A 26,277-nucleotide genomic window follows, 5' to 3' on the forward strand; every position below is an offset into this window, starting at 1 on the left:
CCTCTCATCTCTTATTTTTATGACTTCACATGGCTGATTTTTTTAGACACTTTAAAGCTACATAATCATAATATATAAATAGTAGCGTCTCTACTAAAAAATATTTTAGCGGAAAATCTTACATGAACTTTGTATGTCTGTCTGGTACACAATTAGAATTATGTTTTACTTAAAAATAAGAATAGAAAGCAAATTTGTCTGTGAGGATTTCGCTGACTAAAAAGCATCATATATTCAATTAACTTTGTCAGTCAGTCCGTCCATTGTGCTAAAGTTTTAGTAATTCGATTTTTATGGTTTTAGAGATGTATGTTTAAAGTTTACTGTATATATTTCTATTGACATCTAATGTTTTAACCACATTTTCTATCTTATTAGATTTTTATTAACTTCACAAAGTTTATGGATGTTATCATATGTTTCTTTGTACTCTAATTGAAATGTCTGTCTGTCTGTAAGAAACCGTAAAGGAGTTAACGTGAATTTCTCTTCAGTTATTAAAGATAAATGGCTGGAAATTAAAAAAACATCCCCATGCTGATGATCATCCAGTATAAAACTTACTTTGTCCGTCCGTCTGTTGGAATGCTTTGATATGCATCTACTATCAAAGATATTGTATAAATTCTATTGTAAACCTTTCCATGTTTTTTAGCTTTACTAAGAACTTATAAATGATGTCATCTTTGTTAAGCTTTAAAATTTCTTAGAAATTCTATATATTCTATAATTAATCCTATCAAGAGTAAAGGCACATCAAGTGTAACCTCGGTGGGTTAGGGCCCCCTGCAAGAGTTAGGCTTATGGGAAAAACCTATCCCTTCTAATTTACAATATATTTATAAAATATGGAAGTGTATTTTCAATGCTTGATATGTACTCGATATGGGAAAGCACCCTAAACCTTACTTTGGCTGTCCTTGCTTAATTATCATTAAATATATTTTTTAACGCGAAGCACCTCTATTATTATAAATGTCCGTCTGAGTGTAAAACATAATTCTTCATCTGCTATTAAAGATAGACGGCTTTAATTTTTGAGAATATACTCTATACCTTTGAGCATCCAATATGTGATTTACTTATTCCGCCAGCCTGTCGGAAATACCCTGCAAGGCATTTAATTAAAAATGTAAAAATTTTATTTATCAAATGCTAAATTAGATAGACGATAGATTTTTTCTAGAGAAGATTTTCCTGAGAAATGAATATCTACTCTCTACCTTATTTAGTCGGTTAGTCTGTATGTAACCCTCCATATGACATCAATTTATGTAGGGAAATGTGTCTTTTCTTTTATTGAAGATAGAAGTCTAGCCTCTAGTCCATAAAATAAAGTAACAGGATCTCGCTGTTTGTGTGTGTGTCTGTCTGTATTTAAAGATCTCTATAAACGCAGAATCGATATGGTTCTCCTTTACAAATAAGCATCCATTATATAATTTACCTGGTCTGTCAGTCTATCCGTAATGCTCTGATGGTCATTTGATTAATAGAAAGATGATTTTTTCCCGGGTAAAATTTTACAGGGCGATGAGCACCTACTCTACATCTCAATTTGCCGGTCATTCTGTAGTCTAGAGACTTTATTATCTTAGCTTCTATTCAATTTTTGTATGATTTACAACATACAACAATAAATAACTAATAAAAATATTTTTATTTGTAAATATATTATCAATTTGATTTCAATGTCTCATTCTTAATATCTAATCTACTTAACTAATTGGGTGGTGATGGTTTTAGGCTATTTAATTTTTAGATTTAAGTCTTGGGATGGGTTAAAGCTTTTTTTCTAGTCCGTAGATAATAAAGGGGCAAACGCTAATAATATATAAAGTTTTTTTTGTCTGAAACTTAACTTGCATATAAAGATTACTTCAAGTACTTACGTTAGAATTTCTGTCCGGCTGATTTTAGTTATTTATTTTATAATAAAAGCCTTTGATACTATGAACGTAATAACATTCTGCCTTAGCGTTTTCTTGTTTTTTTTTAAATCTCTCTCACATTGCTTTTTCTTCCATTTTTCTTTTGATTTCTTTATTTAATCTTCAGATACGTATTTATAACAATCCTTTTTTCATTCTTTCAAAAATCAGGGAGTAAGGGAGGGGACAATGGATCGAATATTCAATTTTTAGGAGTCTCAGACTTTGGGGACTGGCTTAAAGGGACTGTGCAAGAATTTAGCAGTTTCTGACTGAGTTTGGGAACTTGCGCATGAAATGCCGCTACTCGTTATGTATGTTTTGAATATTGCAGACGGGGAGAAGGGATAAGGGAAGTGGGGGCAAGGGAAATAAACACTCGTTGAATTAGTTTGGAATGTAGCAGACGGGGAGAAGGGAGAAGGGAGGTGGGGGCAAGGGGCAAGGGAAATAAACAGAATAAAAAGGGGCAGTCATATTCTTGCTAGCAGCTGGCCTGGTCCAATAATCTTTTAATATAAAAATCACACCAAAAAACCTCAATATATTTCATCAAAAACAAGTTGTGATTTCACTTTGCATGACGCTATGGAAATCTATTATTCAATTAACAATCCCTTTATAATTTCCTACAAATTTATTGGATTAAACTGGATGTCATGCCCTTTCTTTGATAACTCTTATATTGAATTAATTGCCCATTGTCCCCTCCCTTACTCCCTGTTCAAAAATGCAATTTGAATTATGGAATTTTTTTTCCAATATATATTTTTTTATATAACCGTCATGAAAGGGTTAAAATGTTTTTAATTTTTGTTTGTAAATCTGAACACATAAATTGGCGCTAGAATCAATTTATTTTAAAACTAAATTTTCTTAAATTTACTATATTATGAATTTGAATTTTCTGTTTTAAGAATAGTAATTAAATACTTCAATATTATGTAAACAGCAACATGAAATAAAAAAAATGAATTTATTCTTTTTAAAGTAAAATATTGAGTCTTATCGTTCTAGGCAATGAGAGTTTATTATGGATTATTGGAGCACTATGAGTTATAAACATTCATCCCTTGGAAGACTTGAGCTCATTTATAGACATTTATTTCCTATATAGATCTGATATGGATCTTGAAGCAATAAAACAGGCCGTTTTGTAAATGTTAAAAATTGGAAGAATCTATTAAATAAAAGTTATCGCAAATATACTTAGTAAGTAAAATATAATAGAAAATTTTAAGCACTAACAATTATAAACTTTTCTTTACAATTTTTAAAATAATATACGGTTAAAAAATAATGTTTAAAAACAAAGTCTATTCGGTCTATAGGTCAGTTCAACACAAAGTTACTAGAAGGTTCAGTTGCTGATATTTTTGTTGCCATATTTAGAGCGAAGCTCCTATATATCTTGCGATATATTGAAAAAAAAATTTCTAAGAGGATAATACCCATATTTTTTATTTTTTTTTTAGAACTAAAATTTAAAGTGTGAGGATTGACTAACCCCCATCCCCCCAAGCTCAATTACCCATAGATGCACCTATGGGCGTAGCCGCTAGTGTAATACCAACTTTTCCATATTGGTAGCTCCACTTTTAAGTAAATTACCAACCTTTTTCTGATATAAACTTAATTTTTGGAACAATAGGAAACAATTTATATTAATTCTAAACTTATATATTTCTCCTATATTTTATTCACTTATATAATACTAACGGCTGCGCCCCTAGCATCTTAAAGCTATGTATTCGAGTAAGAAAAGTCTAAAATTAATTAAGATATAATTAAATAGCCGAAAACCATCCAGGGATCTATACGAATCTTCAATCTCCATTGGTTTAGTAGTTATCGAAATTCTGAGCTATAGACAGAAAGCTTTACTTCTTTAATCATATAAAATATTTAATTTTGTTCAAGTCTTGTAACTAAACAACAACAGCCAGGTTTATTTTTTTAAAGACTTTGCTAGCAAGGCCATTATCTAAAAGTCCTGATTAGTTGGTCCTATTTTTGGTCTTTGCATTTCCCCTACTTTGCTTACAGCTTAGAGTGGCTTAAAATGGTGGACAAATTTCGAAACGGTTGGTCGATATATCCAGATTGACCTCATATAAGAAGAGAATATTACGTCAATCAGCTTGTCCAATTCTTTTGGAGACACTATAAACTTCTTAGCCTACCCTTACTAATTGTGTCTCGGAGCTTTACCGACCATCTCTGTTATTTACATACTTTTAAAATAGTATAATGCTGAACTACACATGGATATAAATATCCTTGTTATAAAAAAATAATTATTCTACCTGAACTCAAAAGTATCTCCGTTTTGCCAGGAAATTATGGCGGGGCCGTTCAACTCCCCCTTCTCATACACCCTCTTCTCAACCTAAACAAGGATGACAACATCCATAAGTAGCGAAGCACAAAAAATCGTAGATGGGAATACGTACAGGTAGATTTAAAAGGTTTTTACTAAAATCAAGAATAGATTTATTGGATAAAATAAATATGAAACCTTGTTTTATTTTGTATGATGAAGATGGTCAAAGTAAATTATATTAAAGATGCTCATAACAATGGGAAAAATTATTTTGATACTGATATCCCATAAAAAACCTGATAAAGGTAGTCTGGCCGCCATGGTTGTTTTCTTAAAACGACAAAAAATTTAATTTTTAAATCCTTAAAAACTTTAAAAATTTGGAAAATCGGACCATATACACTGAAGATATGGAAAAAAGTGTTAAATATATTTATAAATAGCCTAAAACCTGCCAAAAAGGCAGTCTAGCCGTCATGGTTATTTCCTTTAAATACGGGAAATTTAATTTTGATATCTACAACTGAAAATTTTTTGAAAATCGGACTATAAACACTGAAGATATGGAGAAAAATGTTAAAAATATAAAAAAAAACAGCCTAAAACCTGCTGAAAAGGCAGTCTGGCCGTCATGGTTGTCTTCTTTAAAAGACGGGAAATTTAATTTTGATATCTATAACTGAAAAATTTTTGAAAATCGGACTATAAACACTGAAGATATGGAGAAAAATGTTAAAAATATAAAAAAAATAGCCTAAAACCTGCTAAAAAGGCAGTCTGGCATTCATGATTGTTTCTTTAAACGACAGGAAATTTAATTTTGATATCTGTAACTGAAAAAATTTTGAAAATCGGACCATAAACACTGAAGATATGGAGAAAAATGTGAAAAATATAAAAATAGCCTAAAACCTGCTAAAAATCGGTCCGACCGCAAATGATGTTTTATAGTCAATTGTGCTCCTTAATAATGGGAATGTTGTCAAAAAATTTCAGCATTCTATCTTTTATAGGAGCTGAGTAAATCCCATTTCCCCCATAGCGTTACGGACTGACTGACTGACGGACGGACGGACGGACAAAGTGAATTATAGAGTAGCTTCGCTACTAAAAATTAGGTTAAAAGGTCACTAAAACAGTTGGATTGATATGCCTCAGTGTAAAAAATGAAAAACTACTAAAATTAGTTAAGAGTGGGAAGAATATCAGTTTGGTGTTATCTCAGAAATTGATGGGATAATTGACTAACAATAATATAGATCCAAAAGTATATAAAACTCGTTCTGCCATTCCTATTATTGTGTTAATCATAATTGGAAGCGACATTAATTTAATGGTTGTATTCCAATTAATTCCCAATAGAAAATTTTTAAAAGATAATATATATCAAGTGCATTATTAAAGTCAAACTGCATTTAAAACATTATAATTATAACAAACATCCAAAAGAAGCAAAGCACAAAAATTTATGGATTAACAAATGTGCAAAGGGAATTATATACCAAGTTTTCACTGGTCATAAAAAAATACAGGAAAAGAAAGTAGGACATAAGAGTATACGATAAAAAATCAAGACACCTTCATAATAAAACAATTTTTTTTTTTTGTTAAATATTAGAGTAAAACACCAGAGGGAGAAAGGGTTAAATAACTGTATCTCCCAATCGCAACCACCTTGTACAACCTTTCCATTTGGTTATTGAAAATCAACCAATGGTGTCGCTTATATTAACACAGCCAAGTAGCAGAAAATAACTTAGAAGCAGACGAAAGTGGTCTTTGAAAAAGGAAGGGAGGTAGTTTTCTGTATATACATCTGTACTATAGATCTGTTTGTTGAATGACCGACTGACTGACGGACACAAAATGCTTATTAGAAATATCTATCTTCACACACAAAAAAAATCAGCAATCTATCTTCAATAGCAGCCGAGTAAATGACATTCCAAAAAGTGAGTTATACCTTTCCACTTGCATAATACACAGTACTATCTCCTTCTTCGTACCCCTCCACATAAGTTGCCTCCTCCTAAAATACAATGAAATATCAAATCTCTTGACCGCGGATACGTAAGTAAGTATCGCATCGTAATTCCGCGGATATAAAAATGTACAATTATAGGATTAAAACTAGTTTTTAAGCCCCGAGATGCCGAAGGCACTGGGTTAAATCTAGGTTAATCTTATGATTGTCCATTTTTATGTTCGTAGAAAACCGTATATAATACAATGCTATGCATAATTTTTCGGGATGACTGAGAACTGGTTCTAATCCACTGGAAATCATTCGGTTTGGAAGGGACACTCGAAATAGAATTATTTCTTTATATTTTAGATTTTAATAGGCCTATGATAAAAAATGAAGCATATATAATTTTTTAACGTTTTTATAGAACAGAAAAAATATATCAATATTAAAATCTAAACTATGTATTTATATTTTTAAGATCTCGCCAACCGCTCGACCAAAATGATATTGATTCTTAGAGCAAACACTGTTTAAAGATTATTAACTGTCTGGCGCTTAGAGGTTAAAAGTATATCATTAGTACATTAGTGTCACCATATTAATTAAGTTAAATAACATTGAAATATATTTTATGTTATGATATGTTTTCTAATATTTTTTTTTTTTTGATAATCTTCATAGAAATATTTTGTCAAAAAAATTTAATTAATGATTCCTAAAACCTCGTCTGAAATAAATTGCCAAATTATTACATGAATGTTTAGGATTTTTTCATTAACATGTTTTTATTAATTTTCATGTTACACAAAAAAAATAATTGATTTGCTAGAAATTATAGATTTACACCTATAGAGTGATACTTATCATAAAGAGAGGGGACAAAGGCTGTTTATAACACTAGTCCCAAAAGTTTTATAATCACGTTTTCTTACTCGTTGGCATAACAACTTTAGGGACTTTAATGAATTTGGATTGTTTGCTTTTTTAAGTTGAGTGTTTAAACGTTTCAACCACTAATTTTTATCTACAGAAGGGGTAAATTTGTGTATTATCATTGAGGATCTACATCAATGTATTTGCCATTGTCTTAACCCCCTAGACCACTGGTTACTTATGGCTCAATATTGGATTGCTCAATATTTGATTGTGTACCAAAAACGCAAAAAATTAATAAGAAATAAAGAAAATTAAAGTCAGTTAAAATAAGCTGAATATCCTTCAAATAATAACATTTGACTCCATATATTATCCAAAACTATGGAATAACTTAAGAATAAAATAAGGCTATCAAGCTCTGTAAAGAAATCATTGTCCATGATTAAAAAAGGATTATTTGTCAACTTAAAAACCATTTTATTGCAACAAAATAAAATGATTTGCAAATATTTTTTGTAATTCTAACTTTAAATAAAATTAAAAATAAATTAATTTGAAGGGGTAAATTTACGGCATTTTTCAAGGCTTAATGTCTCCATGTTGTTATGTAATTTTAAAAATTATTTATTATATATATTTAATAATCAAATGTATTGCAATAGTTAATTAATTATATTCTATTTAATGAAACGAACAATTACGTGTCTATTATCTATCTCTATTGTAAACCTGATTGACGTAAGTAGCCACAAAATTCTTTTATCTTATAATTGTAATAATAAATTGTAATAAAAATCAATTATTGTTTATCTAACATCTGTCAAGCTGACAGAAATTGACTTTTTCATTTATGAAAATCGTTTTAATAATAAAAAATATTCAATTAAAATTATTTCTTTCAAATAGCTATCAAATAAAAATTTTACACATAGGAGTCGGATAGAAGAAAAACCCTTATCAATGAAATCGGTCCTTTCTTGAAAGAGGCCTAGAACCCCAACCTTTATTTAACCCCTTACAGTCGGGCCCCTTGCCGCACCTTAATCACCCTTTTATTTAACAACCTTTGTTTTTAGGTCCTTTTTTACTTATAAATTTCAAACGGCTGTAATTTTTTTTATTTTTGAACCTAGAATAAAATTTTGTTTGCAGAAAATGTTTATCTTTATGTAAATTTTATATTTGAAATATCAAAATATAATTTCAGCGGCCGCAGCTGTACTTGGCAGCTGCCAGCCGCCGCAGTCGGTGGTCGGCGGGAAAACGGCGGCGGATCTTTATGAAATTTTAATACATTATGTAGACACGTAAGATAAGCTTAAGTTTGAAATTTGAAGTCTCCAAGTCAAAAATTGCGGCCACAGGAGCCTTTTAAAGATTTCTGGAGACCTGGAGGATCAGGACCTGCAGGATCATACCTGGAACCTAAAATTGACTTGAACACCTGTATTTAATATGAGGATGTACTACTAGAGGATATTTTAGTATTTTGGTAAGATAAAATGCTTTGTTTAAGTCAAAAAAATATTTTTGCTCTTTACCTGGATGACCCTGCCAGGTTTGCTGGCATCCTGTGCCCGCCAGGATGGAGATATTCAAAAATTTTTAACTCTTAGTTATGTCTCATACCCACACTTAAAAAGTCAAGCAGTTTGGGCTCTTTATCTTTCACACAGAGAAAATGAGATAGAAAAAACCGGATGGGGGGGCGTTCAACGCCCCCCCCCCCCCCGACCATTAAGGGTTAAAAAAAATAATAGTTTATGGGGGGAGTAGACCCTTTTTCTTTAAGTTAAACCCTTCGAAACTACCTTGTACCCAATATAACCTAACCTTACCTAAAGTAACATACAAAAACTTCCACACACCTTAATTTTATTTTGTCAAAATAAGTGGGGTGTAGTCTATAAAGGAAACCGCCTTTTAATTGTGGTAGTCGGACAGACAGACTGTCACTTCCTAGAGCACGCTATGCTCCGGGGCTGCCGATAACACCCAGGTGGTTAATCCCCTAACCATCACATTCTTAAGCCCACCTATTCTTCTATTGTTTGACCGCCAGAGAACGCGGTCAAAGTTATCACCCGCCGACCCTATATTGTAATCTGTTTGTATATAAAGCCTTTAATTTGTTGTGCATAATCAGTTCAAATAAAACATTCAAACTGTAACTACTTGTAGTACTTTATATTTGACCGGACTCGCTCAGTAGGGTTGAACTGCTTCACCCCTACCACATAATAACTACTATTAATTTTAATGAACCTATAACAACCATTCGTTTTAATAAGAACTATTCTTACAAGTTCATTCTAAGAGGGGCTCTTTAGCCCAGTGGGACTTTCCCAACACTTTCTGAACCTATCCTAGAACGTTTTTTCAAATGACTCACTTTCATTTGAAATGATTTTTTGTTGTTGTATGAATTACTTATTTTTATCCTATATTGTTTTGATATTATACTTTCATTCCCCATATAAGCAAGAATTCTGTTGTATGTAAAGGGATAGTTATTCCGCAATTTTAATCCTTTAACTTTTGTGTAACAGGCATCAGGCTAAACATATTTTTCCATTGGAATTTCCTCAAACTGTGTACAACTAGTACACCAGGACTTTATATTGGGTTAAATGACTCAAAATAAGTTATGCTTGCAATGGATATACAGACATTAATGTTTACAAAATATACATAGACCTATATATAAAGTGGCTTTGCTATATAAAATGTTGGAAATCACGCAAAAACATATATATATAATTGTCTAATCAAACTGCCTTCAACTTAAAGACGTATATGCCTAATAATAGAAAAGCAAGGCATCCCAAATTGAATTATGATAGCAAATAAGTTAAAATAACGTATAAATGTAAACAATGAGCTGAATATTAGACTAGACCTCAACGTTTTATAATAATGTTTTTTTTATTCGTTAACTCAACAACTTTGGGGACCTTTTTGATTTTTGATTTATAGTTGATTCATTAAGTTGAGTGTTCAAAGTTTTAACCACTAATTATAAAATATAGATGGTGTAATTTTGTGTATCATTATTGGGGATGTACATCAATTTATCGGCTACTTTTTTATCCCTTCAGATACGTGATAAATGTCTCTCTCAATGATTTTATGTAGGACATATATAAAATTGATGTTAAATATATTAGTTCTGGGGGTCAGCCACGAATAAATGCATATAAAAACAGCAAAAAATCTTCCAAGAAAAATAGCAAAAGCTTATAATTTAAAAATAGCAAAATGAACTCTGCAAAAAAGCAGAAACCTTAAGGGATAAGACAATAGGAGATAAATTGATAAACATCTCCAATAATGATAAAAATTACCACTTCTCTAAATTTGAATGAAGAAGCTTATAGTGCATATAAAAAATTATGTCATTTAATACAAATTACCAATTATGTTGACCAATGGTAAAATGTATACTGGCCTCTCATTGGTCATTTGTATTGGACGTCATTTTCATAGGCACTAAAAGCTGCTTCATTTAAGTTACAAGTTGAAATGTTTATAAAATGAGCAATATGATTAAAATTATAAGCTGAGCATGAACAGCTTTCCGCGGATATAAAAATGTACAATTATAAGATTAAAACCAGTTTTGTCAGCCTTGAGATGCCGAAGGCACGGGCTAAAAAAACTGGACTTAACCTTATGATTAAACACTTTTATATTTGTAGAAAACAGGATATAATATGATGCTATATTTAATTATTTCAGTATGACTGAGAACCGGTTCTGATCCACAGGATATTTATCGGTTTCGAAGCCATACTGGAAAAGAATCTACAGTGTCTGATAGAGTGTATTAAAAATATAAAAATCTGCAGTCCTGTGGGAACCCTATCTTCTGAGATTGATGTCTGATAGAGTCTATTAAAAAGATAAACTACTCATCTTTTTCTTTCACACAAAACACAATGAAATCTTCCAAAATCAACATGTTGTTCTAGGATCTTAATGGATATGACAATAGAGGATAAAATGATGTACATCCCCCACTACAATAAACAAAACTATCCCATTTGTTTATCCAAATCATAGGTGGAAACTTTTAGATGCTGGTAGTTTGTGTTTCAATAAAAGTTTCCCAGCTTCTGTAATCTTTGGGGATCAGTCCCCTCCCTTAGCTCTGTGTGATTCTGTCTATATATGTGTTACTTTAGATCTCTAAAACGACTAGAATGTTTAGATAGCGTTGCTTTTGTAGGCGTTGGTCTTTTGTAGGCGTTGGTCTTTGTTTAGAAAGGTTTTTAAAACGGCTAAAAACAAAACCTTCCTAAATAATACTACAGTTATAATGTCATTATTAGGATAGCGTCGTTTGGCTCAATTGGTATTATTAAATAATAGTTGATACAATTAAAATAAGCCCAAAGAAAAATAATGTCACCCTATTAAAGGTATAATCTAAACGGCGTTGCTACAAAAGACCAACTCTACAAAAGACCAACTGATGAAGAATAGAGTTAAAAGGTGGAATATTTAAGTTGGAGAATTTTAAAGGGAATCTGTTGATATAGGATCTATTATCTTTCCATAAAAGAAAATATAAAAACAATCATGACATTATTAGAAATAGGGCAGCTATAAATAAATATGGAACACGAATTTAATTTTTTTCTGATTCATCTGTAAAATGATTTCTCTGAGCGAGGGAGGGGACATTTGACTGTAAATTACACTGGTACCAAAAGTTTTACTACTCCATTATCTTATTCGTCAGCTCCAAACTTTGGGTATTCTATTGACATTTAATTTGTTGGCTCCCGCCCGACTATACTAGTAGTTTCCACTTTTTGACTAATAATTTTAATCTACAGTAAGTAACTTTGTCTTTCATAATTTGGGATGTGCATCAATTTGTGTTTTCCCTTAAAATTCCTAGGATATGAAAATTTAAATACATAAAAGAAATATTTACCCTATTTCCATTAGGATGATAATAAACAGCAAAACCATGCCTCAAACCCTAAAAAATAAAAATAAAAGTTATTCAAGTGCAAACATACCCTTAAATAAATAAAAAAAACAGAATTTCTGATGGCATAGACGTCCAAGGGGGGGGGGTAAAGGGGTGAATACCCCCTCCAAAATGAATTTGAAATTTTCAATTTTCAATTTTAACCTCCCATCCCCCAAATAAAAAAAAATGAGCTTGGGGGTGCCCCAAAATTTTTATTTTCAAAATTTTACCCCCAAGGCGTCATTGTGAAAATGAACCTATCGGTTAGGCTTAAGCAAAATCCTTCGCAACAAACAAACAGACAAACATCCTGTTACTGTTGTATAAAGATCCATATTTGTACCTGATCCCATTCTCCTTCGTCGTAATGTCCAGAGGGGAAAGAATGACGACCTTTGCCCTGAAAAAAAAATAAGATTGTATTACAATATTTCTGATAGTTATAAATTATGAGGCCTATACTTTTATTTTTTTGAAATTTTGAATAGTTCGAAGTGTCCAAACGCTACAATCAATAGTTCAATTATTAAAGGGGTTATTTTGTTTTAAATATTTAGAGATGTACATCAATTTTTCGTCCATTGTCTTATCTGTTGCAATTAATTACCTGTTGTAAATTATTGAGCCACCCTCCTTCATATTCTTCTCCTGAAAAAAAAGTTCTTTTTAAAAATATTCCGTCTTTGCAAAAGATTTCATTAGTTAACAGTTGAGAAAGGTACTTTTTTCTCATGAATTTTGATGTCTTTCAGAGCATGACAGACAAGTTAACGGATCAAGTAAGTTATATTCTGTATGCTATTTAGTTAAATAATCATCACAAAAAAATCTATTGTCAATATATTAAACAGAAACCTTTAAATCTAATTTGCCTTTAGACGAAGAACTGACGTACAGAAATTAAGAGTTATTATATAGTACCTCCGCCTTTCTTGATAATTTAGAACAGAAATAAAAAAAAACGTACAACCTTTTCTAAATACTTCGCTTTCTTTATAAGAAATTGTTCTACATATATTTACTTTGAATTTGAACTAAGAAAAAAGGATTTTTTTAGGAAGACAGATTTACTGTAATAATCTCAATTGATACAAAATTTACTTATTATGTTTGATTGTTGGTTTTTAAACACTTTTTGGAAAAGAGGATTTATTAAACACTAAATTGAACATACACGCGGCTAGAGTACGGATAAACTTCCCATGATATTTTGTTTAGAAAAAAAGAATAATGAATGCTTAAATTTCAACGTTTCAACTTTAAAAGTTCTAGGAAAATCAATTTAGCAAATTCTCTAATTGTGGAAGAAAAAAGAATGAAAATAACTTTTAGGAAAAATAACTTTTGCAGAAGTTCTTTAAAAACTATATTATACTATTATATAAAGTACTAGCGGCTTCGCCCCTAGCCTCTAGGGGCAAAGCCCCAAGAGGTATAATTACATCTTCTATTACTTACCCAGCAGAACGGATCGCAAATTTTCGCACCTACCCAGCAAGAAAACATTTTCTCGATTAAATAACGAATTCGCAAAATTCGTAAAAAAATAGTCTAATGTGTTCTCAAAAAAATTACTACTGGTGCTGCTCATAGTCTAATGTGTTCTCAAAAAAATTATTTTTTGTTGTGGGGGTAAATTTTCATTTTTGGGGGGGTTGGGGGTGTCCCACCCCCCAAGAAAATAGCTTAAAACCACCACAGAACCGATAGGTATATACCCTGAAGAGTAGAATCCAATCGGTTCAGTGGTTACCGAGATCTTAAGCTTCAGACGGACGGACGGACGGACAGACATCAAGCTACTTTGTATTATAGATTAAGGTGAAAATCTCACTAATAACCACTGAACCGTTCTACATTTAATGAAAATTCATATAAATGTTCTAAAATGGTTTCAAGCTATTTAGATATCTCCTTACTATCCTTTAAATACAGAACCCCTAGATGCTAAGTGCGAAGCCGATAGAATATTATAAATATCTGGAAACTTAAACATTAGCATCTAGGAACTCAAGGAATACAAGAAAGAGTATTGGTGCAGAAAAATAGCTCAAAACCACCTAAAGATCTAATTTATAAATAAAATATCCCAAAATCAACAATAGAATAAAGCTTTAATATTATGGAAAACTTAATCAGTTGAGTACAATACTACTTTATATAATAAGATTTTTTTTTGTATATTTCTTTATTCTCTTTCTTTATATCTTTCTCTTATATTGTTAGGCAAACTCTATGATGCCTAATTTAACAAATTTTGCCAGTATCAGTGTATATGTAAAAGTGATCTTAGAAAATATATTCATTAATTCTAATTTATTTTTATCTTTATTATATATGCTGTTCATTTTTGGACATTTCTGTTCTTACATTTATTCTTTTAGCCTTTATGACGCGTATTCCCATAAAAATTACATGATTTAAATTGATTGATATTGTGGTAAGACGGCAGTATACGGACAAGCCTTTCATAGAGTTGCTATGCCGCGGCTTATCAAATTACAACCCAACGTTAATCCTATTATCACCATTTCACCCTGCCCCTCCGGGGCCTTGCCGACATATCACAAGCAGCGGTCAAATTGATGACGGGTAATAAAAATCTGAAATATAAATGACGCAAATGACGCAAATTCTGACGCAAATTCTGACGTTTATCTAAAAATGCAACATATAAAAATAGCTATTAAAACAATTTTCAAGCATAACTTTTATCTTATTAGGATAACAATTAAATAAGAAAAATATTTTTACCATATGAAATTACGATCAAACACCTAATTGAAAAAAAATGCAAGACATAGCTTTTATTTTAAGAAAGACTAGGGGCAACGGACGCCCCCAAGAAGCCTCTAGGTGTTCTTAAGGTGGGAGGGGGATAAGTCAACCGCCCTTCTACTTTTTAATTTAAGTTTTGATAAGAAATATTCAGAAAAAAAAAAATTTGGGGGTGTGATTTTAAATTGGGAGGGTGGAGATACGCTCTCCCAAAATAGTTAAAAACCTTCCCTGTACCTAAAAAAAAGCTTAGTTGCAAAGGAAAACCAAACAGATGTCATTTTTTAACAATTTTATAAAAAAAAACATTGGCGCACTTGTATAAACACCTTATCGCTAGCAAGTTTTGGAATATATAATCCAGAACCATCCAGTTCAAAGGGAATGGAGAAAGAGAGGGGGTGAATCTATCCGAAAATAGTTATGATCGAGATCTTCCTTTATCGGTCAAATTGGACATCTCTGATAGTGGGAGGGGCACGGCCCCTCTACAACCCCAAGCCCCAGTCACCTGCCTTGCCAGGGGATGTCTACATCCCCCTTGCCGCAGCCGGACCTTCCCCTTTCTCTGCCATCACCTGCCTACCCCAAGGAGATAGCCTTCCCTCCTACCTTTGCGCCTGTGGACACAGCCCCCCAGCTCAAAGGAACCCATCACCAGCTACCCCTCATCATCTATTATTATACTTCTATTTGCTATATAAACCTGTATATCTTTTGTAATGAAGCAGTTCAAAATATATCCTTTAATCAGTAACTCCTTGTAATTATTTATTGGTAGGATCTTTAAGGCTAGGGGCTCGTTTGAATCGAACTCGCGGCTGTAGGTTGAAACGCTTCAACTTACCACAATATCACAGAAAATCGCCCCTTTCCTCTTTGTAGCTTGACCGTGAATTTTTCAAGGCTTTCAAATTCCCTTGAGAAAAAATCAAGGAAAGGAATATAGCAACGAATTTTTTTTTGCAAAAGTATAGAAAAGTAACTGGAAGTCTGTGTGTCTGTCTGAAACGATGGATCTCCAAAGAGAAATCGACCCTAGAAAAAATGACCATCCCACTAGATTTTTTTAGTAATAAAATTGTCATTTGGATTGACAGAAAAGTTATGAGCAATGGTATATGGTTATTTGGTAAACGACTATAAAAGTCTCTCATATGTTATATATATCTATTTTTTAACTAATAAGATATAAAATTTTCTATTGTTACAATAAATATGTTATTTATTTTTGACCATATCTGCCTCATTTACTGATTATTTATTTATTCATTATTTCAACTTTTGTCTGTCTTGATTAATATTTATTTTCAGTATACCTGTCCTTGTGTTTATAAAGCAAGGCAGTTGAACTTTACATTTATGTATTTTTCTCCATATTCTAAAGTATGGGAAATAAATTAAATTTTGATTCAAAAGAAAATCCACGAAATTTTTGTGCTTTCACTCAAACTCGTTTATTTGCCACTGCAAATCTTCCCCTTTTTTACATTTTTGAAAAATAAACACCATACTAGCCCCTGCAGTGGGTTATAAACCTAAGAAAACAAGAAAATGAATTTTTATTATTCTACAGACCTAACCCTGATATTCCTGTTATATTTCCCTACATTTCAATAAATGAATCTGTTACGAGAAAGGAAAGCAAAAGAACATTTTTTCTCGTACTCATTCGAATCCGGTGGATAGGAACCGGTTCTCATCCATACGAAAAAACTAAGTCTAGCATCGAATTATATCCAGCTTTCTACGAATAGAAAAATGTACAATCATAAGATTAAAACCAGTTTTTTAAATCACATAATTGTACATTCTATATCCGCGGAAAGCCGTTTATACTACGATGCGAGAAATAACTATTATGATATTTGAAAACGCACACATACTACACACAAAATGAACGAAAAATAAGCATTTTTAGTGGGTTAGCTACTCTATAATTTGTCATGCTCGTCCATTCGTCTCCAAGATCCAACATATAATTAGGAAACTTAGTCCGTAAGTTTGTCGGTCATTCTTTAAAATACCTATACATAATCTATACAAGAAGGATTAGTGAGTTTTACTACTTATTAGGGTTGGGCCGGATATCCGGTTTGCCTGGATATCCATCCATTTTCGATATCCGGCCGGTCACCGGATATTGAAAATATCCGGATAACGGATATCCGGCTGATTTTTACTGCCGGAAATCCGGTTATCCGGCAGGATACCGAATATTAAACTATCCGGACAGCGGATATCCGGTATCCGGCCAAAAAAGTATCCGGCCCAAACCTACTACTTATGTATGTTAACTTTTTATGACACTGAATATTTGCTCCATAAATGTTGATCCTTCCATCCATCTTGTTTAAAAGTAAATCTTTTCTTTGGTTAGCCATGTAAGTAAGTACTTTGAACTCCCAGACTTTTAAAAGATCTCGCTAATTGCTGACCCGATATGATTCTCCTTTCATAGTTCTAAGGAAGGTTTATTTGGGGAGGATACCTAGAAAAAAAATGTTCCCAACATCCACCACCCTCACCAAAAAAATTTTACTTTTACTTTCAAAACTAAAACTGAAAAAGGGGGAGAGGGGGTTGCCACCTCTCCTAAGGGGGTTCTAGGGGCACGCGTAGCTGCTACTAACAGAAAAACAAAAAGACTAATATCTAGCTTACCTGTAGTCCAAACCATTCTGCCTTCTCCCTCTCTTCTTCCATTCACCCAACTAAGAAATAAGTTTGTTAATCAAATACGATTTCTTCCAAAAGCAGCGAAGCTTTTGCCCAGATGTAGGTAGAAAATTAGCATCTTATGACGCAACAAATTACAATTGTCGCACACATTGGAAGATAGGCATATATTTAAACATTATACGTATTTTAAAAAATCCAAAATCGAAAAGAAAAGAAAAACTTATTTCTTAGAAACATAGAATTGAATGTTTTAAAAAAGTTTCTTAAAATAAAATGATATAAATATTAACAACAATACAATAAAAATATTTTTGATTTTCAAGAGTTCTTCAAAAATTTTATTTATATCTAAATGTTTCTCCTTAAAAAGCATTGTTTGAAAAATCAAATATTTCTTCAAAGAGATTAAATAAAATTTGTACTTAGTTATTAACCTATAAAGATTTCAAAGAAGGTGTATCAACTATTTTTTTTATAGCTAGCCGGTTCTTTTAGTAAGTAGTAGATGTAAAATTTTTCACAGAATTCAGATATGCAATCGGTTTTTTTTGTAGACCTCTTATTTTTTAAGTAATTTAAGTTTTAAAAAAAAAAATTAAGTCGATTTTAAGGTACTAAAATGCAACAAAAAAAAGAAAAAATGGTCATTATGAACAAAAATAGTAAGATCTTTAATTTGACACCTTACTTTTTCAATTCTGTCAGGTAATTATTGAAAAAATCGATTTTTTTAAACCCACGAGAATAAAAACTTTGAACTTAATTTTATTATTTCACAAATAAAAAAATATGGGTTCATATATACCATTAGAATCAGAAAAATATTACGAATCCATTGTAAGCAAACTTGAAAAAAAAAGTTTACAATATAGTATATAAACTACAATAAAAGGAATTATATGAAAATATCATATTATGTTGTACAGGCAACGTCTTAATTCTTCAATTGAGTATAAAAATGGGAAGGGGGTAAAGAGGGGGTAAAGAGGGGGTAAAAAAGGGAAGACAATAGTGTTGTCTGAACAAAAAAAATAATTGGCCATTTCTGTAATTTTTTAATTTTTTAATTTTTTTCAATTTTGCTTACAATGGATTCGTAATATTTTTCTGATTCTAATGGTATATATGAACCCATGTTTTTTATGTCTGTTTGAGAAAATATTTAGGTCTAAAGTTTTTATTATACCGAGGTTAAAAAAATAGATTTTTTCAATAATTACTCAACAGAATTTTAAAAGTAAGGTGTCAAATTAAAGATCTTACTATTTTTGTTCTTACTGACCATTTTCTTCTTTTATTTTGTTGCGTTTTAGTACCTTAAAACCGACTTAATTATTTTTTTTAAAAACTTAAATTACTTAAAAAATAAGAGGTCTACAAAAAAACTGATTGCATATTTGAATTCTATGAAAAATTTTACATCTACTACTTACTAAAAGAACCGGCTAGCTATAAAAATGGATATAGGGATAAAATAAAAATGCTAATGATATGTTTAATAGTATTTCTCTCTATATTTAGAACTAGCGGCTACGCCCCTAGAGGCCTCTAGTGGCATTTAAATGTTTTTAATTTATTTTAAATATCTAATTTGAGAAATAATTTGTCTAAGTTATTAGCTCTTAAATTCATGCTTCTACGCAGCGAGACTACGCTAGCGACACTATGCGGCGAAAATATTAAAAAAAATTGATTTTATTGTGATTTCTCTTGGGATGGGAGGGTGGTGGTACCCTCCCCCAAAATAGTTATAAACCTTCCCGGGACATATGAGAACCTACCCTGTTAAGGAGAACCCAATCGGTTCAGCGGTTAGCGAGATCCTTCGGTACAGACACACAGACAAACAAACATCCTGTTACTTTAGTATAAGGATAGAATGTTAAGATAAAAAAAATGTTTGTGATAATTATTTATCTCATCATAACATAGACAGCTTTGGATAAAAATTATAACATTTAAATCAGTTTTGTAAGCCACGAGGGAACGCAGGCCCGGGTTAACAAAACTGGTTTTAGTTTTATGACTTTTATTCTAATATGCGTGGAAAATTGTCTGTAATACGATGCCATACCCAGGTTGTTCCTAGTATAGGTAGAATTTTTTTTTTGTATTATAAAAATTATACAAAACATACAAAAGTACTATTGTATCATTTTTTTTTAAATTTTGTACAGTAAATTTTTTTTGGCAAAGTCCCCTCGTACATGTTGTATCAATTTTGTATACAATAGTACTTTTGTGTTTTTTTTATTTATTAGTATATTTTTTTTTGTATATGTTGTACACTTTTTTTTTTATTTTTGTACTAATACCATTTTCCTGATTGTATATCTTGTATTATTATTTTGTACAATAGTATTAATTTCAAAAATTTGGCAGAGTCCAAACATTTTTTACTTTACTGAATATTTCAATATGTCTCGAAAGTAACAAAAATAATTAGAGTATAATTTGTGGATTTAAAATAGTTTTTTGTTTCATGCTTATTGTATTTCTTTTTATATACAATAGTACAAAGTTTAGGAAATTTGGTTAAGTCCAAATTTTAGAATTTTGCCTAAAAATGAACATAGTATTTATAGTACACTTTTTTTGTGTGATAGTATTCATTTCAAATTTTTGGACTTTGCTTAAAAATGAACATAGCGTTTATTGTATAATTTTTTTGTATAATAGTATTCATTTTAAAATTGTTTTTAAAGTTCCAATTTTGTAGACTCTAACAAAATCTTAAGAATGTATACAATCGAACAATAAAAAATATACCATAACATAAATTTAGATGAGTTCCAAAACTGAGGACGTAGGAAATATTTTGAAAAACATTTTTTGAATATCAAAAAGAAATTTTAGAATTTGACAAAAAAATTGTCTAATTCTACAATTTTGATTTTATTTATAAGTACAAAATTTTTTTTTAAGTAAAAAATTTTGGGACTTAATATGTTACTTAATGAAAAAAACCATAAAAGTACTATTGTAGACAAAAATGATACAACATGTACAAGAAAAAAATAAGGGACTGTACAAAATTACAAAAAAAATAATACAATAGTACTTTTGTATAATTTTCATAATACAAAAATAATTCTACCTGATATAGTTCAAATTTTTGCTGCTAGGTGTCTCTCAATTGTTAGAAAAACTTTGTTTTTTTGGGGTTTCCAATATATATATGGTTGTTTAAAAATCAAATAAGTAAATCTTATTCAAATTGGTTTCTCATTTCATTGTTTTTTTTTCAGTATTTAAAAATATTTCATTTTAAATAATTACAAAATCTAAACTATAGACACCAGTATACCAAACCTAATCAACTTCAGTATAGCATGGAAAGGATCATAGCCTAGCCATGATAAGAGTTAAAACATGAGAATCTCTTGACTGAGCTTCCATTATAGAAGTAAAAGATGATAATATCTCATGTACTCTTATCATTATGAATAGTTTAAATCATGGAAATATCTCCCTTAACTCTATGATATTATTTTGAGAAAATATAAGTTTTCTAACCCTTAAAGAACCACATTTGTACTTTTGTATGATTTTCATAATACAAAAAAAAATTCTACTTTTACTATGTATTACCTGGGAAATTTTTTTAAATTTGTAGTATACATTTTTTGCTTCTTGTACTAATTTTAATTTGTATTAATTTTTAATGACTCATACTAATTTTCTAACCTACAGAATCACGGCCGAAAAATGGTTTTAGTATATAATATATGTCTCTCGTACTAACAAAATTTCTCGTACCCTCGTAAGAATTCTTGCATAACGATGGTATACTCTCGTAGATCCCACAAATTTTCTATACTATAGTATAACAAAATTGATACAATTTTAGAGTAAGGCCATGTATACTATTGTAAACAAAAATGTATACTAAAAAAAGGATCCACGTATACAAAGGACCACCTGGGTACATGATTGTTCAGTATGACTGTGAACTGGTTCTAATTCAACATCAATCTGTTTCGAATCCATACAAACACAAACTATCAACGAATTTTAAAAAGTACATTTTCTATAAAAGTATACTATTTGTTTCATTGTCCATAATAAATAGGGAGTAAGCAAAAACTGATAATTAAAAAACTTACTGTCCATGGAACTCCCTACGGCCACCAAGGTCATCCGTGTGGAAAACAACATTACCGGCCCCGTGGGGTTTACCATCTACAACCTCACCAGTGTACACGCCAAACTGAAGCTCTAACGTCTCCTAAAACAGATAGAAAATGCTAGCTTTTTACAATTGGAAATCCTATGGTCCAGTGAAGTTTACCAACGTCAAGAACAATCTTTTTAAAACAAATTATCTGGCTTGTGGCTTGGGTTTGGCATTGTCATTTTTTTTTTATATAAAAGTTAAAGGATTACACTACAACCCTATAGGGTGTAACTTTTTAGTGTCTTTTGTCTCACAAAAAGCTAAAACATTCCTATGGGGCGTTTTATAATATAAGAGCCCCGTGAGGAATATAGATAACGATATAGACAATGATATAGACAAAATAAACCCATTCAGTTTAATATCTTTAAAGTTCAGGCACTGCTAAATTGTATAAATATTTTCAAGCCAATAATAAAGAAAATTTGATTATAAAACTTTGGGTACTAGTTTAATATTTAGCCCAATGTCCACTCCATCCCTGGTAAATTTAGATCCTATTATATAAAGTAGTAAGCTTTTTTTGTCTGTAGCGAAGGATCTCGCTAACCGCTAAATCGATATGGTTCTCCTCTACATTGAAGCTTCTTGTAGGTACAGGTTTTTAACTATATTCGGGAAGGTGTATGCCCACCCCCCCTCAAAAAAAAATCCCAACATTTTTCGTTTTTAAACCTAAAAATGTAAGTGAAGGGTATACTTTTCCCACTCCATATTACCAAAGGTGTCCCTAGAGGCCTCTAGGGGCGTAGCCGCTAGGGTTGTTTTAGGTTTCTTTCAGATAATGTATTTAAAATGAGGAAAATGGAAAAAAAACGAATGAGTGGATGGATTACTTTTGGTATTTGCAATTTGTAGCTACAAGTAACTTGAGACCAATATAGGGACACAAATAAACTAATAAACTTTGTCCGACATCTACAGGGAAAAAAAGAAATATAGATGTAGAATTTTAGAATTATCCAAAATCAGTTAATAAGGGCGAAATTTTACAGTTTACTGAGTTTGATTCTTAAAAGTCTTATTTGGAGAATTTGCTGGTGTTTTTGTAAAATTGTATTTTAATGAAAATAAGCTATGACGTCTATTAATTAATTTACCACATTCGTCATAATCCTTTAAAACAATTATATAAAACTATTTACTACTTTATCCCTTAACTATAATTCTCTCTTCTTTTTCTATATCTAAATCTAATTTTGTCTCAAAATTCTGCTGGAAATTGATTTTTCTCCCAAAGTTTGTAAAAGTACTTGCAAAATATTAAATATTTAGACAGATACTTATTTATAGTGGCAAAGCTATTGTTTAATAATACTGTCGTGCTGTTTGTAAAATTTTGATGATCTTCGGGATCAATCATTCTCTTTTACAGTGTAGTGTAGCTTCTCATATGTCCCGGGAAGGTTTATAGCTATTTTGGGGGAGGGTAATCGCTCTAAAAAAAATACCTTTCACCTTTTTTACTTAAAAAAATTTAAATTGAAAGTAAGAATGGCTTCCTTCCAATCTAGAGGTCTCTAGGGGCGTAGCCGCTAGTATTTGATAAAGATATGTTAGATAGTATTCATAAGGTTCATAAAGTTTTATCTTTTTGAAATCTTCAAAACTATTGAATGTTCTTGTATTTGCAGCTGGTAAATAATTAAATAAGGTGTCTATAAAATAAATGTAAGAAATATTTTTTTAAAGAAAAATATATATAATGCTTTAGTCCAAGGCACAAAAAAACATAAAAATTTAATATATTTCGTGTTTGGATGAGCTACCAGTTTTAAAGGGTATTTAAGTTAGGTTGGAAGCTTAATCCTTATATAAACGGAACAGGATCTGTGTCTGTTCCGAATCGGAGTATCTCACTTCTCATAGGTCCTGGGTAAAAGTAAGGTAAGGATAATTTGTTCATGCTGCTAATAGTACAAACATTAACATTAACGTTGGACTTGACATCCTATCAGTTTTATGGATCTCAAAGATTTTTTTCCAGTAAGGCGTTGAAACCGATTAATATCCGCAGGATTAGAAGCGGTTCTCAGCCATGCTGAAAAATAATGTATTGCATCGTATAACAGACAAATTTCCACTAGTTATTTTTAAAAATCATAAATCTAGTAATACCATTATAATTTTTCATTTGTTATCCTCGAAAAGCTGTCTATAATACGATGCGATAAATAACTAAATATCTATTTAACATTTAAAGTAATATGTGCTGTTTTGGGGTAAAATCTAATGTTTTGTTTAAAATTCTTTTCTTCTATTATTAAACTATTCTCTTACATCTTATTTTATCTAAATAATCAAAGACATGTTTTATTTTGTCCCTAAAATTAGCTTTGTCAGTTAGTTCATGACGGCGGATAGATCAAATTAGACAATGATAATATGCCCACATCCACAATTTGATGAATATTCAAAAAACAAAAGCCTTCGTTAGTTCATGGATATTTAGCCCGAAAAAACTATTTTGCCTTTTTATTTTAATCATCGAAAATTGATTCCTTTAATTACAAAATATATTGAATTTCTAAATTTCTATATTTTACAAAAGTAGTCTATATTTGATATCGATAAATTTAAAAGTAGATTATTTTAAATAACAAAGTATATTAGCCAAAACATTTTTCTGTATCTTAGTTATGTTGTCATATCATTTCTATTTGCATAACATACGATGTATGCGGATGTTTTCATCCTTGTTAAATTCTAAAGTTAAAAGAAGAGATAGCAAACAAACAAACAAAAAGACTGGGTCTGAGTAAATAAAAAAATTCTGTGGCTAAAACAGAGATTTTACCCAGGATACTGAAAAGGATTAGGTCATGATATTTTTCAGTTTGGCTTCGAAACAGTTATGAACCAGTGCATGTCACAGAACAATATAATAAGCAAAGATCTTTCGTTTAATAAACATATAGGATTAGAATGGATATATGATCAGTTATTGGTCAGTCCATTTATCCAGAAGACTAGGAGGAGAGTATCGTTATTTTAGCCAGCTGCGAACAATACTTTATCAGAGCACATGAAAATCTTGTACTAAAATGAAGATTAATATTTTTTTTAGAATAAACATTCCGTTCGCAGAGATGTTTGATTAACTTTTAAACAATGAGTATATTTTTCCAGGAAAAAAAGGAGATTTGTTTGATTTCTTTATTTCACCAAAAACACCCCAAGACTTAACTTTGTAGCTGCCTTTTCTAAGCTTTTCATAGCCCAGCATTCGGCCGCTGAATAAATCCAGACAACAGCCTGGTTAAAGTAGCGGAGAAGCTTTTCGTGTGCTAGCAAATTGCTTATAGTTCTTTCATTGGCTTTTGGCTGTGTTTATATTTCCAACGCTATTAGCTGATTTAAAATTCTCAATAAAAAGTCTAGGACAAGGTCCCCGCCGTGGGTAGAGCTAGATGAATCTCGTGCCCCTTCTGTTCTTTTACATTAATTGCCGCTGCAAGCCACACCTTACTACTTTTTTATCTTAAAAATAATACATATTTTATATCTTCCCTTAAAATTGGATTTTTATGTAACAAGTATACAAAATATTTTGGGAGGGGGATTAGTGATGCCTTAGTTGCATTAAAATTGAGTTTGCTTTTTTTATACTAACAATAGAATTAGGACAAATCTAAAAATAATCATTCAGTTTTTGAAGGTGGAGGTGGGCAGGGGTGGATGAGAGGAGATGGTACTGTTTTAATAAGTAAACAAATCTCCAAAAATCAAAATATAAAGAAACGTAAATAAAGAACAACTCTTTTGTAAATAAGCTAAAATTATATAAATTAAACTATATACTCTCAGGAAATATAAGAAAAGAATATTTATATAATACTATACGATACGATATATGAGTTTTCAGTCTAGGCTTAGTAATCATTTGAATCCATGGGAAAGTATGGGATTTGGAGCCAAACAATATGATACTTAATTTTTTCATTACTCAGAATAAACTAGTTTTTAACAATGTGAAATGAATTGGATTGAGGGCCATACTGAAATAGTGATTTATCGCATCTTATTATAGACACCGTTCCGCGGATATTAAAATGGAAAATTATAAGATTAAAACCAGTTTTGTAAGCCCGGAGGGACCGACGGCGCGGTCTAACAAAACTGGTATTAATCTTGTGATTTTTCATTTTTATATTCGTGGAAAATTGTCTGCAATACGATGCTATACATGATTTTTTTTGTTCTAATCCTGCGGATATTAATCGGTTTCGAAACCATACTGGAAAAAAATCTTTACCTGTCCCATTGTGAACTATTATTGTCTCAAATCAATCAACAGCAATTTTCACAACATTTTATGTAAATCTGAAAATAACAAGGATGACAACATCCATAAGTAGCGAAGCACAAAAAATCGTAGATGGGAATACGTACAGGTAGATTTAAAAGGTTTTTACTAAAATCAAGAATAGATTTATTGGATAAAATAAACATAAAACCTTGTTTTATTTTGTATGATGATGATGGTCAAAGTAAATTATATTAAAGATGCTCATAACAATGGGAAAAATTATTTTGATACTGATATCCCATAAACGT

General features: G+C 30.9%; 1 protein-coding gene across 1 annotated transcript in view; it reads right to left on the reverse strand.

The window, feature by feature from the left end:
- Nucleotides 1-26,049, reverse strand: part of LOC145329002 (uncharacterized) — a 33,839-nt gene extending 7,790 nt beyond the window's left edge. The window contains exons 1-8 of the mRNA XM_080172998.1: nucleotides 25,976-26,049; nucleotides 21,650-21,771; nucleotides 17,526-17,575; nucleotides 12,691-12,731; nucleotides 12,427-12,483; nucleotides 12,042-12,089; nucleotides 6,218-6,283; nucleotides 4,238-4,320 (exon numbers count right to left, since the gene is read on the reverse strand). Coding sequence (XP_080029124.1) covers nucleotides 4,238-4,320; nucleotides 6,218-6,283; nucleotides 12,042-12,089; nucleotides 12,427-12,483; nucleotides 12,691-12,731; nucleotides 17,526-17,575; nucleotides 21,650-21,771; nucleotides 25,976-25,984 — 476 coding nt within the window. The 5' untranslated portion in view covers nucleotides 25,985-26,049. The remainder of the gene's footprint in view (nucleotides 1-4,237; nucleotides 4,321-6,217; nucleotides 6,284-12,041; nucleotides 12,090-12,426; nucleotides 12,484-12,690; nucleotides 12,732-17,525; nucleotides 17,576-21,649; nucleotides 21,772-25,975) is intronic.
- Nucleotides 26,050-26,277: the final 228 nt, after the last annotated feature.

The sequence above is a fragment of the Acartia tonsa genome, chromosome 9 (assembly GCF_053477335.1).
Source record: "Acartia tonsa isolate MP-2025a chromosome 9, ASM5347733v1, whole genome shotgun sequence".
NCBI lineage: Eukaryota > Metazoa > Arthropoda > Copepoda > Calanoida > Acartiidae > Acartia > Acartia tonsa.